This window comes from Panthera uncia, chromosome B1, assembly GCF_023721935.1.
Source record: "Panthera uncia isolate 11264 chromosome B1, Puncia_PCG_1.0, whole genome shotgun sequence".
Lineage (NCBI taxonomy): Eukaryota > Metazoa > Chordata > Mammalia > Carnivora > Felidae > Panthera > Panthera uncia.
The window spans coordinates 81,496,250-81,510,734 of record NC_064811.1 but is presented as its reverse complement, the minus strand read 5'-3'; the positions used below and the strand labels follow the sequence as shown (position 1 = coordinate 81,510,734).

General features: G+C 41.7%; 1 protein-coding gene across 2 annotated transcripts in view; it reads right to left on the bottom strand.

Annotated features, from left to right (window-relative positions):
• Positions 1 to 14,485, bottom strand: part of DAPP1 (dual adaptor of phosphotyrosine and 3-phosphoinositides 1) — a 52,625-nt gene that overhangs the window by 21,586 nt on the left and 16,554 nt on the right. For both annotated transcript variants that reach the window (XM_049630928.1, XM_049630927.1), the window contains exons 2-3: positions 9,693 to 9,815; positions 5,857 to 5,990 (exon numbers count right to left, since the gene is read on the bottom strand). In XM_049630928.1, coding sequence (XP_049486885.1) covers positions 5,857 to 5,990; positions 9,693 to 9,815 — 257 coding nt within the window. The remainder of the gene's footprint in view (positions 1 to 5,856; positions 5,991 to 9,692; positions 9,816 to 14,485) is intronic.

Below are 14,485 nucleotides of genomic sequence, written 5' to 3'. Positions count from 1 at the left end.
ATTTTTGGGAGAGAGCACAAGGGAGAAGGGGCAGAGAGAGGGGGGGAGACAGGATCCAAGCGGGCTCCACTCTGACAGCAGAGAGCCGGATGAGGGGCTTGAACTCACAAACTGTGAGGTCGTGACCTGAGCCGAAGTTGGATGCTCAACCAACCAAGCCACCCAGGCACCCCAAACTTTACATTTTCTTTTACTGTATCATATTTACATAGGCTGTCTTATATCTCTTCCGGAGAGACATAAATGCGATGGGCCTATGTATGTTTTTTAGTCAGCCTTTTATGTTTTAAGATGTCCTCCAAGATAATTTCCCAAGTGGCAATTCATGTAAATAGCATAGGAACAGCGGTAAATACGAAGACAGAAGTTCAGATTGATTCACATTCTTTAGAACAATGCCTTTACATCACATACCAAAAATATTGTTACAGACCTTAAAGAAGAGACTGGGGGATAGCTCTGCCCTGTCCTACAAACATCCTACTGTGTCGTTGTGGCAAAGATCTTCCTGTCCAAACCCACTCAAGGTCACACTGTGCTGTGGCAATGTCGTGCTGCTGTGTCACTGGTAGACCAGCGTCAGGAGACAGTGAAGTGAATGGAAAGCCCCTACGGTTTAGAACCAGGTTGGCTTGGATTTCACTCTCAGCTCTGATGTTTTCTGGCTGTGCCACGCTGGCCAAATAACTTCACATGTCCAAGTTTTCAATTCCTCATCTAAAAATGGGACCACTTTCACATTACCGTGGATGGTTCAGGAGATTCAATAACTTGATATCTGCGAAAACATCCAACGGCACGCTCAAAACTCAGTGAGTACTCCATACGTGTTGCTTCCCTATTCCCTTCCCTGCCTGCCTTTTCCTTTTGCAAACACACCTTATGACAAACTGAGAAAACTTGCTTTTTTGGCAAGCAGAAACTAAAGGAGTGATGCTTGGCTGTGGTTTGGCAGAATTCTGAGTTGTCATCGATTATTTTCAGAAATGGCACACAATTCCCAAACTACACTGAATTTTAACATAATTGTTTTAAAATGCCACCTGGGTAAAAAGGCTGGTGTTACAAAATAAATTAATAATAATGACAGCAGTTATCAAGAGGTTGGGAATCCCCACATCAAAACAAAAAGAGAAGTGGAAATCTGACATTTAAGAAAGAACCAGATGGGATCTTCAAAACCGAGAACGGATTATTATAAAGGGTAAGTACAAACATAACACTTGATTCATGTCATCCTTTTTCATGCTGGGTGGGTGCTTAAAGTCACAACACAGTAATTCCTGTAACAAATTGTATACGGCAATTTCATATACAGAAGTATTCTAATAGAAACACAAAGTAATAGGAAAGGTAATTTTTGTTCTAATAATATTAAGGCATTTAAGGATAAAGATAAATGCTCTCTATGTTCAAAGAATATATGTGTATGAAACCTAGCTAATTATAAGAGAGTACAGTAAAAATTAATAATGGCCCAAATGTATCCATGTTAATAAAAAAGTCTCAAATTTCCAAGTCTATTTGAGTTGAATTTAGAAGCCATGTACAAGTAGGAAGAAAAGTTTTATATTGCAGCTTATTATAACGAATGAAAGTCAAATTCTGGGGCACCTGAGTGGCTCAGTTGGTTAAGCATCCGACTTCGGCTCAGGTCATGATCTCATGGTTTGTGAGTATGAGCCCTGTGTTTGGCTCTGTGCTGACAGCTCGGAGCCTGGAGCCCACTTTGGATTCTGTGTTTCAGTCTCTCTATGCCCCTCCCCCACTTGTGTTCTGTCTCTCTCTGTCTCTCAAAAATAAATAAATGTACAAAAAAAAAAAAAGGCAAATTCTGAATTTAAGCATTACTGAGCATACATACAACACAAAGCATCATTTTAAATGATGCTTTGCATAAACTTTGGAAGTGAGAAGCGCCTGGATGGCTCAGGTCATGATTTATGGTTCCTGAGATCGAGCCCCACATAAAGCCCCTGATCGAGCTCTGGACTGACAGCCCTTTTGGAGCCTGCTAGGGATTCTCTCTGTCCCTCCCTGGCTCATGCATGCATTCATGCTATCCCTCAAAAATAAATAAATAAACATTAAAACAAAACTTTGCAAGTAAAAACTAATTGTCAGAAGTTCACTGGTTGATGTGTTATCATTCAAGCTGCAATGCAGGCTTTGGTAATGAGATAATGGGAAACCAACATGAAATTATGAAATGTTGTGAAAATTATTACCACTCATTCTTGTACCTACTGGGACATATGACCAGGGTACAAAAATGACAAATATCCCTCTTCTTAAAGGGTTTACATGCTAATGCAAAGAGTTTTTTTTTTTAATTTTTTGCAAAGATTTTTTTAAAAAGTGAATTATACAGGGATCCTGGGTGGCTGAGTCGGTTAAGCCTCCGACTTAGGTCAGGCTCAGGTCATGATCCTGAGGTTCACGAGTTAGAGCCCTACATCAGGCTCTGTGCCACCAGCTCAGAGTCTGGAGCCTGCTTGGGAGTCTGGGTCTCCTTCTCTCTCTGCCCCTCCCCCACTCGCACTCTGTCTCTCTCTCTCCCTCTCAAAAATAAATAAACATTAAACAAAAATTTTTTAAAAAGTGAATTAAACAAAATGTTAGAACATAAAAGAGCCACTGAGGAAAGTAAAGGAAGAGAGCATGTTGAATGTCACTATGATATTTACTTGGGAAATGATTGGGATTTGGCAATCAGAAATATCTAACGATATTATGCTGATGGCTGTTAATAAGGAGAAATTAGAGTGACAGAAACTTTCATGGAGATTGAAAGGTTAAATGCAGATTATAGCAAGGGATAAGGAAATTATAACAATAGAATATTCAGTTTGTCAGGAGGCTTTTAGCTCTTGCTTAGGAAATCTTCATTCTTCAGATTAAGGAAACAGAAATCCTGAGAATTTGAGGAGTAGAGAAAAGGAATAGAATAGGAAAGAAGAGATCTTAAAATAGTATTCTTCCCTTTAGGTTAACACTTTTACTTATCCCAAATACAAATATTTTCTTATGACCCAGAACCGAGTGTTCTGGGTTTCCCTCTACACTATATTTAACTGCAAGGCGAAGTCGGGTAAAGCTATTGGTTATTTGGAGGTCCTGCCCATTGCCCTCAGATGTAGTGCCGTCCCTGTCAGTGGGTAAGTGTGGGAAAGTCTCTTTTAAATAAACTCACTCTCTAGGCACTGCAAGGTGCTGCTGGCCTGATGGGGGTCTGGGCTAAAAGGAGTGGCCTGAAATCCCCAGTTCTAGTCCTTTCCATTCTAGGATCTGGAGGTAAGAACCCTGGCTGGCCTCATCCATTGTGCAGACAAATGCTTCCCCTGGTAATCTTTAATTACATGAAAACTTTAAGAGTTTGCACTTCTCTGATGCAGACCAAGAAATCATCAGACCGGAGGCCTCCTGATCACTGCTGCTCAACACCAGGAGCCAATACTCAAATGAACAAGAAGGGACCTATTTTTAGAAGGTGGCATCCTGGTTTCCATTCACTGTTGTTCACAGGTCATAGTGCTGATTGTGGCTTCTGAAAATCTGCTGGGTTTAAGAGTCATCATGACTTCAGCACGTTATCTTGTTTCCTGAGGCCTATTACTCCCAGAGGGGCAACATTGGAACACTTGTTTGTCATGGGTTTTTCCCCTTGTTCCCAGCCTCAGTGGCTTTGCTTCATCTGGCTGGGACAGATAAGAGGAATATTTCAGAGTTGGTGATATCTAACTCAAGGCCTGGAAGCTAGGAAGCCAAGTATATATCCATAAGCATCAAGAGCCTGTAGCAAGGGATTCAAATAATAGCAAATTCCTGTTGGATAATGAATGGCACAGAGAAGATGCAGCAGAGAGGATAAAAATCTTAGTTTCTTGAGTTTTATTGTAAAAAATGATTATAGAAATGATAACGATACAACAAACTTTAGCTTTGGATAAAACTACCTTAGGAATCAGGATTACAAATCTTCACTCTCCCAAAGGATTAATAGTAAAACTTCTTTAGTTAGATTACTGTATTTGCAGGGAAATTTAACATTGTCTTAAATTCAATGTCAAGGAGCCTTTACTTTGAAGAAGTCTTAGGTGATCCTCTTGCCTGGAGATTGGACCTGTGCCAGAAAGGTTCACCCAGAAACCACTGCATTCACTTTGACCTTAAAGGTTTTTGAAACCTTTTGGTAGACAGAATGTATACCTGTTCCGTAACTTGGAGAAAGTCCAGGAAGGAGCACAGAGAATGATCAAATGGGTTAAATATAGAGTCTAGGAGGAGAGTTCAAAAGAAGGAAGCTGACGTTGCTTGGAGGAAGAAAAAAGGCTGGAAGATAACACTTATCATGGCTTTGAAGTGACAAAGAGTTCCCACTCATAATCATCATCCATCCACCCATCCATCCATCACCCAAAGTGTCATGCACTGTATCAGGACCTGGGGGACATAGAGAAGGACACAAATAGGGGTAGACAAAACAAAGTTTTTAGTTTCAAAATCTCAATTTCTCGTGATCAAGAAGTGAATAAAGTCGAGCATAGAGTGGGAAACAAGTAGGAGGTAAGTTTGAAGTGAAGGGATTTGAGAAACTAAAATGCTTGCCATAGCCAAAGTAGCAATGGAAATAAATAATGCATGCCCACTTGTCATTTGTTTATGTGAACTACTGCTGGTAAAGTAGTTTTCAGGGCCGATTGGAAGAATTTCCACCAGAAAAAAAGATTATAGCTTCAGTTTTGCAGTTTGGAATATTCTAGTATAGGTCTTATGCGGTCAGTATAAAGTAAGGCAACTACTCTGTGGTTTCCACTGTGCTTCTCATCTACACTTGATACTGTGTGATTCATATCAGGGTCTATCCAGGCCACAGAAACAGCAGAGGAGGAAAGACTGGCGAGGCATCTCTACAACCACACTGAAGTTAACAAAAGGTCCACTGGCCATGTTTACCAAGAAAGCAAGTATAAACACATTCATGGTAAGATAGCTGTACTGTTAAATCTTGAGTTCCTCTTCTGCTACACATTCTGGAATCACCCAACTTTTGATTACCCAAGAATTACCATCATTTAGGCCACATAAAATTGTGATTCTGTATCACAGATATAGGGGTGATCTTTTGCTTACTTTAATTGGTACAGCAAAACAAGTTAGATAATTCAGATACCCGGGTAGTGTGTCTTTTGTTTTTTAACTTGAATATTCTAGTTGGACTTTAACCATTCAAACAGGGAAATTCAAAATTTTCCAGCCATATTTAAGTCCAGTGTAAAGACTTACAAAAACCAAGAGAAACAGAATTTTATGATGTAATAAAGGCATTGTTCAAAAGAGCAATTTCCAGTCAATATTTTTAACATTCCGTGATATTTGTGAACATTTAAGTATGAATTCTGTTTTAAAAAATGCTCAACATTATCTTTTATGGGTGGTCCCAATATGTAAACTGTCCATGTCTAAAATTATGAGGAATCAGAAAGTTGTTCTAGCTTTTCTTTTTTCTTTGTTTACTATATATATTATTGTAAAATGAATAGACTATTTTTTTAAAGTTGTGTACTTTAAATCAATCCATTATTATATCACATTCTAAAAAAACTGTCTACTTTGTTCAAAGCACATTGTTTTCTCATAAAGGTAATACAGATATATAGATACAGATATAGATTAAATTTATTAATGTAGCATATGGCACAGCAATTGGAAAAAATTGTTTCTAACCATATCTAATCGCATATCGTATGTACATAACCCAACAGAAGTGACAACTATTTAATGAAATCCTCCTTTTCCTTCCTCCATCCTGAAACAATGTCTCATAGGTCAAGTATCTATCTGTTCGTGGCTTACCTGTCTCACTTCCAATCAAAGGCTGATTTGCAAAATGCTTGACAAAATCCTTCAGACATGAGAATTCATTAAAGCCAAATTTAAATGAATATCCAGTATATTCAACATGAAAGTGTTTGACAGAGTCTTTGGCTCTGAAAGGGAAAAAGAAATGCTTTAGGTTATTTAAGAAATGAATTATCTTGTTTTGAAGGGAAATATAACATTAGGCATGAGCATCATCATTAAACCCTTCTAAAAACTGAGAATTACAACACACTTATTGAAAGCACTGGTATTAAAAGAATTTTTTAAGTGTATTTATTTACTCTTAGAGAGAGACAGAGAGACAAAGAGCGCATGACCAGGGGAGGTGTAGAGAGAGAGAAGCTCAAGCAGACTCCACACTGTCAGTGCAGAGCCAGACGCGGAGCTCGAACTCAAGAAACTGTGAGATTGACCTGAGCAGAAATCAAGAGTCGGGTGCTTTGAGCTATCCAGGTGCCCCTAAATAGATAAGTAGTATTTGACTCCCGCCATTCCTCTCCTCTCTGTGTAAGTCCTGCTCCAACATTAGCAAGCATCAGAAATTGGAATCACCTGGAGGGCTCGTTAAAACCCAGATTTCTGGGCCTTGCCCCCTGAATTCCTGATTTGGCAGGTCCAGGGTGTGGGGCCTAAGAATTTGCATCCCTAATGTTCTCTGGGGATGCTGCCAGTCTGGGGACCACACCCTGAGGACTACTTCTCTGATCCAACCGGACCTACAATTCTCTTCAGAGTTTCTGCTGTTGTCCCTGAGCTCTTGCAGTCCCCTTCACCAGCAACATCGCCCCTTTTGTTTCTGAACAAGTGTCAGCCCAAAGACACCTGCTGGGTCAAGTACGCCATGATACTCACAACATGAGTTACTTGCTTTTCTCCCCTCGACAGTCCACACACTCATCTGGCTTCTTTCCCATCATTCACTGCACTCTTCCTTGTCGTGAGCTACTTGTATAGCATCCTACTGTCCTGTGAGCTGTACTTCCTGAGGGCAAAGCCTGAATCTTCCACAACACTTATCAAAGAGCTTGGCATAGAGTGGATGCTCTTAGATATTTATTAACGGAGTGAACAAGTGAATGAGTAAAAAAAGGCATTCTTTTGAGCTGGTTTGTGGTTCCTGTCACCTCTGTTGGTGATTTTTTAAAAAGATTATTTATTTATTTTGAGACACAGAGGGAGAAAGCAAGGAGGGGCAGAGAGAGGGGGGGAGAGAGAATCCCAAGCAGGTTCTGTGCTGTCCACACAGAGCCCGACATGGGGCTTGAGCTCATGAACTGTGAGATCATGACCTGAGCAGAGACCAAGAGTCCAACACTCGACTGACTGAGTCACCCAGGTGCCCCCTGTGGTTATTTTTTTTTACATTTTTATATAGATGTGATATATATGTGCCACCTAATTGGAAGAAGTTTCTGATCTAACCGTTCTGATGAGAAATATATTGATGACAAGTTAGCATTCTTTGATCTAATAATTCCACATGTTTGTTTGAGATCGGGGGAAGATCTTTGCATTAAAGGATTTGCAGCCTGACCCCTTGATAAACTTTTCACCTTTGCTGTCGATCAGAGAAAGCAACATTCCTGCTTCCACCCATGCACAAATTCATGTCTGATTAATAATTTTTCCAAAATGTTATTTAGAAAAAATTTAAAGCAAAATAGAGCAGAGTAACATGAAAACTGTTAATGAAGGTGGTTTTTAAAAATCTGTGACCCTCTTACTTACCTCCTCACCCTCCCACCTATTTCTTCCACTCCCCTTAAAATAGGCTTATAGACGTGCCCTGGATGGAAGTGTTCCAACAGGACCCCAAGTGTTCCAATAGGACCCCAAGATTCTCAGCCCCTGGACTACATACACTTTCCACCATTTATTCAATAAATGCTAATATAGATGCTACTATGAAGGGATTTTGCAGGTAATAGAGGCTCCAAATTAGCTGACCTTAAAATAGGGACATTCTCTGGGTGGGTCTGACCTAATCACATAAAAGTCTTGGTAAAAGCAAAAGGGTTTCCTTGGCTGGTCACAGGAGAGGGGGATTCGCTCTAGATGGTCTAGAAGAAAGCAAACATCCATGCTATGAACTGCCTGTGGGGGCCCCTTGGCAGGAAATGGTGGTGGATTCCAGAAGCCGACAGCGATCCCTGGCCAATAGCTAGATGGAAAGTGGGGAGCTCAGTCCTATAGCAACAAGGACATGAGTGAAAAGGGCTGAAGAAGAAAGAAGAGACTGAAGGAAGAGCATGTGAAGGCCCAGATGAACCACAGCCTCAGCCAACACTTTAATTTTGGTGTGGTCGGAGCCCAAGCAGAGAATCCAGAGAACTCACTGGGACTTCTGACATACAGAAACTGTGAGATAATCAGTTTATGTTGTTTAACGCCACTACATTTTAGGTAATTTGTTGTGTGGCGTAGAAAATATGTAGGTCCAGAGGCCCAAAGAGAAGATAAAAAAATATGGTGATTCTTCTCTTTTGAGCTCATAGAAGCCTGCCATCAATTATTTAGGGAAATACTTTCATAGCCAGTTTCTCCCCCCTCTCAGAAGTAGAGGAGACTTTAAAAAACAAAACAGGGGCACTTGGCTGTCTTAGTCAGTTAAGCCTCTGACTTCAGTTCAGGTCATGATCTCATGGTTTGTGAGTTCGAGCCCTGTGTCGGGCTCTGTGCTGACAGCTCAGAGCCTGGAGCCTGCTTTGGATTCTGTGTCTCCCTCTCTCTCTGCCCCTCTCCCGCTCATGTGCTCTCTCTCTCTCAAAATAAATAAACATTAAAAAAATTAAACAAAACAAAACAAAAGAAACTACTGCTAAACTAGATGAAAAAGAGGATTCAGAGAGAAAAGAGTGTAAGTGTTGCTCCTGAGTTAGTGACAAGGAGGCCTAGACCACGTGGAGCAGAAAAGAATAGAGAAAACCTCCTTATGCCAGATCAGCGCGAAAGACGAACGAAGAGGGGACTATTGTCAGGGGTATATGGAGGCGCCATCAGAACAGTAATAAAACAGTCACAGTTTGAGGTTAATGAGTGGGTGGCTGAGAGCGACTTCATGGACTCCTCACATTCCCAGTCTAAGCCGAGGCCAACTCCCTGCAAACCCAGAATGACTTGCTACAGGCCCTCAGACGCCAAGGGAACAGACGCTGTCCTGATTATCACCTGGTGAGGCCATCTTCCCTGATACGGAGGCCAACAAGGAAGAAGCAGGGGAGGAGAAAGACCAGAGAAGGACTGGGCCATCACCGGTTTGTGTTGGTAAGGACTAGATTAGTTTTACTAACATTCAGGGGAAGTGGAGCCTTGAGAAAGGTCAGTCCATTTACAGAAAAAACTTAAAATTTGCCTCACTGCCTGCTTGAGTTTGTGATGAAAGTTGCACAGCCACAAATCATTCTGATTTTCCAGAGGAAGCAATGAATATTAACAGGGCGCTGGGCCAGGTTTTAGGGATTTGGATTCCGGTGCTGTTTCTATTGCTGATTTATTGGGTGAAAAGACACTTTACCATTTCAGGTTTCAGTTTTTCCATCAGTCAAGCAAGACATTAAACGATTCGTAAAGTATCCTTCGGCTCTAACATTTTCTTCTTCCCTGCCAAGGGAAGGAGGAAGAATGTTTTTTTTACAGTCTACCATTCAGAGTTTGGAATCCTTAGACCTGCAGGTCTAACAGAAATTGAGAGAATTTTATCTGGTGACATGAGAATTTTGCTATCTGGCAATTTGAGTGTGATGATAAAGCAATGCCCATGTAAGGAAGAGATGGGGCGAGATTGAATTCATAGTACTTAGACATCCTACCTCACAGAGAGAGAGTACAGCCCGGTCCTTTCGTTGCTGTCCCTCAGAAGGTAGCTTCCGTCGCATCCATTGGAGAGGAGAAGGGCCTCGGCCGCATGGCGTGTGAGGTTACCATGGTACCACCTAGGAAGGAGAGAACCACACTTGCACTCAGGACAAACCACAGGTGACTTTTCCTTCATTGGGTTTTCCCCTCAGGGATGACGTCAACAATATTCTCCACCATAGGTAGCCCAAAGACCAAAGTCTCAGCCCAAACGTCAGGACGAGGAACTCTTTGGGCCAGGCTGAGGGGAGAGTAGAGAGAAGTGGATCATGGCAGTGTTATGGGTCGAATGGTGTCCTGAAGATTCATATGTTGAAGTCCTAATTCCCGGGGCTTCAGAATGTGACTTTATTTGGAGCTAGCATCTCGTCTTTAGCAAGTTATAATGAGGTCATGTAGGGTGGGCCCTAATCTAATATGACCGGTGTCCTCTTATAAAAGGGGCATATTTGGAGACGGACTTGCACACAGGGACAGTGCCATGTGAATGTGGCCACCTACAAGGCGAGAAGAAAAGGCCAGAACAGGTCCCTGCCTTACAACCCTTGGAAGGAACCCATACTACGGACGCCTGGATTTCTGGCTTCTATCCTGCAGAACTTTACTGTTGTTTAAACTGCTCATTTTGTGGCACTTTGTCATGGTGGTCCTAGCAAACAAACACACTGTCACTGCATAAACAAATCCTTTTCAAAGTCCAAGTCAAAAATAACCCTAAGAATAAGATTTGGCCATGGGCCTGTAGGTGGCTCAGTCTGTTAAGGGTCTGACTTCAGCTCAGGTCCTGATCTCTCGGTGATTGGTGGGTCTGATACCCGCGTGGGGCTCTGTGCTGACAGCTCGGAGCCTGGAGCCTGCTTCAGATTCTGTGTCTCCCTCTCTCTCTGTCCCTCCCCTCCTCGTGTGTTCTCTCTCAAAAATAAACATTAAAAAAAAAAAAAAAAGAATAAGATTTGGCCAAATTTCTGTCTTTCTTTGATCCCTCTCTCACATACTCTTTTGCAAGTATGGTACTACCTTCTGCAGTGTGGAAAACCACTGGCTATTATTACACTGGAGTCCACTGGAATGACTGAAATGAAGTTGAAAGCAAGGACTTCAGATGTTTTACACATGACGCATGAGCCCCATCAGATGTTGTTTCAAACTGACAAATATCTGAAGAGCTAGAGAAGTCCCAAGGAGATGAAAAAAAATTTTGTTTTAGAAAAGGTAGCATATATCCACGGTAGAAGAAAAAAAAAAAATTCCAAACCGTTCCAAAGAAGAGTTAGTAAAAATAAAGCCTTGTTCTCACCCTTAGTCCCCAGTCTCCCTGTTCGCTCCCACAGAGGACACCAATGTCAACCATTTTCCTGTGTTTCCTCCTCAGAGCCATCCTTTGCATCTAAAGGCATCCAGTATGTTCTGCCACCTCCTAATTCTATGACAATAAGAGCTTGCTAGGCACACAGTTCTGCACCTTTCTCCTTTCTCCTAATGACAGCTCTTTCTGTCATTATGACAAGACTTGTCAAATGACAAGTCATTTTCTTAATGACTTGGTAGAGGCAGTCCAGTGTGGTGAATTAGGATTGTGGTCTCCAGAGTCAGTTTGCCTGAGTCCTACCCAGGTGTTAACCCCTACCAGCTGTGCAACCTTGGGCAAGTTACATAACCAGTCTGAGCCTCAGTTTCCTCACCTCTGAAACAGGATTAATAACAGCCATATCTCATGGGCCAATTATAAGTGCTGCTCCCATTAACACATACGAAATGGTCAGAACAGGCCTGGCAAACAGCAGAACTCAGCACACATTAGTTGTTACACGAAACCGTGGAGACTCACAAAGCCATGGATTGCGATACATCCTCTGCGGTGCGATTTTCTTGTTGCTCAAATATAATTTTTCATTACTTTGAATTTATTTTGGCTAACAGAGAGCTAGGTACTGGGGGAAGCGGCTGCCGCCAGGGACCCACACCTCTGGGCAGTGGAGAGGAAGGGGACACGGGCGACTATACAGACGATGACGATTACGTCAGTGAACCGAGAGCTATTGAAGAGGTGTGTATAATGGACAGGAGCCTCAAGGGAGAGCCCTATTCTGAGGGTGAGGGAGCCTGCTGTCATGAACCACACTGGCATCTACTGTGACATCCCTACCGCATGTCACTTCAGCCTGATAATAAAAAGCACACGTAAGACCAAGAAGGAAGCTTCTATATAGGTCTCCAAGCTATCTGTTTTCTAAATCTGCATTTCCTAATGTATGTTTCTTTAGCATATTTCCTCTGTGGGAGCACAGAGGCCTCTGTCTTATGTTAGAAGTGTATCTACTAGCTCAAAGCAATTGCAAGGAGAAACATTAAAAAAAAAATCTTTTTTATTCTTTATTTATTTTTGAGAGAGAGAGAGAGAGAGAGAGAGAGAGTGCGATCAGGGGAGGAACAGAGAGAGAGGGAGACACACAGTCAGAAGCAGGCTCCAGGCTCTGAGCTGTCAGCACAGAGCCAGACGGGGCTCCAACTCACGAACCGCAAGTTCATGACCTGCGCACAAGTCGGACTCTCAACTGACTGAGCCACCCAGGTGCCCTAGGACAAACTTTTTATAAGCAAACCCACTAAGTCAATTATGGGTAAAGCAGTCCCGTTCATTGAGCTAATTTGCTGACAAGTTCAAATCTTCTCATTACAAAATCCTTTCAAAGGACAATTGGAACCTGAAATTAATACAATATTGTATGCCAGTTATACCTCAATGAAAAACAGAGTAATTGGAGGAATTAAAAATGAAGCTATAAAAAACTTCAGGTTTGGCTACAGCCAAAATTCTAATTCTTTTAATGTTCTTGTTTTTGTTTCTTTAATGTTTATTTTTGAGAGATAGACAGAGCACGAGCAGGGGAGGAGCAGAGAGAGAGAGGGAGACACAGAATCCGAAGCAGACTCCAGGCTCCGAGCTGTCAGCACAGAGCCCGATGCTGTGCTAGAACTTACGGACCATGAGATCATTACCTGAGCCAAAGTCAGATGCTTAACTGACTGAGCCACCCATGACCTTAGCCAAAGTCGGATGCTTAACTGACTGAGCCACCCAGGTGCCCCAAGGTCACATGTTCTTAAATGCATTATGCCAATAATTAATTTCTGGATGAACATTTTAGTGTAGGATTCAGCTTGAACCAATAGATCACTTATTTGGATCTGACGTAACAAAACTGGATTAACAAAAGTCTAAAATATAAAAGATTCGGACATTCCTTCAGGTTATTTTCAGTGAGATCTGAAGTCTGTGTTTAAAACATTTACAGAATTCTTCTGATAATTACAGCTGGGAGGCAGTTTTTACTAAGAACTTTTTAATGGTAATCTTTTAAATACTACTATGTATCATAAACACATAAGAATACTTGAGTATAAAGCAAGGAGGATCACACCATGCTCTAATCTGACACATCTCAGCACGTGTTAATTTGTGGGTGGCCAGCTTGGTTGAGTCAATATTGCCATGTGGTGGGTTTTAGGAGTCCTGGGCCTGGGCTAATCCAAGACAGGGACTGCCAGGCAGCCTCCTATCACTTCATGATGTCCATGGGGCAATGGGATCCTCATTCCCCCAAGAGCTCTTCCACAAATATCTGACCTTCCTCTTTTAGTTGAGCTAAGTATTCCTTTCCGAGAAATTTCGATGAGCATATCTTCCAGGGAAGTGACTCAAGAGCCAAATAACGTTACATGTCCTTTATAGGAATATGTCCACTTTTGGTAAGGCTTGTTCAAGACCATGTCCATGAAGAGCTAAAGGTTGAAAATAGAGTAGAGTTGGTAGTTTTCTCATAGTCAACCTTCTCTACCTTCTATCGTTCAGATCTTTATTAAGCTTCAAATCTGCAGAGAGCATTGCACAAGGCATTGCACGAGGCAGGTCAGAGGGACCACAAATGGGAGAGCCCCAGTCTAGTCTCCGTTAATTATTCAAGAGGATAAGACAAGTACTGTGCAAACTACGTTCAAGAGAATGGTTGCAGGAAGAAAGATCAAGGCCGTTGTTTGAAGGAGCCAATATCTGAGTAGACCCTAAATGACGCGTAAGTTACTTTTTAACGTGTGTGTTATTTTTTCTGATTATAAAGCACATGTAATAAAAATTAAAATATGTACACATACAGAAGAGAAAATGAAAGTCTTTCACAAAAGAGGAAGTGGGTATTTCAAATAGTCTCAATACTAGTCAGAGAAATGCAAACCAAGACAAGAATGTGATATTTTCTTTATTTGCCAGATTGGTTAAAATTGAAGAATTAGAGAGTATTAAGTCTTGAAGAATCCAGGGCAATGGATATTATCGCCTACTGTTGGTAAGGGTATACGGTGGAGGGCAATCTAGCACATGTGAACCAAACATGGACTTGTGGCCAGCGATGGCCATTCCAGCGTCTGCCTCGTGAAATACACAGAAGCAGAAGGAAGTATGAACAAAGGTGTTTACTGCAGACTTGTTTGTGAGAGTAAAAATTTGGAACCATGCTAAATATCTACCAATAGCGAAATGACAAAGTTGAGAGGGCTCGTAGAATACAAGACGTAAAAAGTTAACCGGAAGAGAAAAGGTGTGGAGAGCATTTCATTGCCAAATGATGAGGGCAAGTGATCAGGTGCTTTAGTACTTTGTCAAGAGGGTGAAGGGGGTGCCAGGAATACTTAACTCCCAAAAAAGAATACTGCAGTCCTGAAACAACTGAAAACTGTCCTGCTCAGAAGC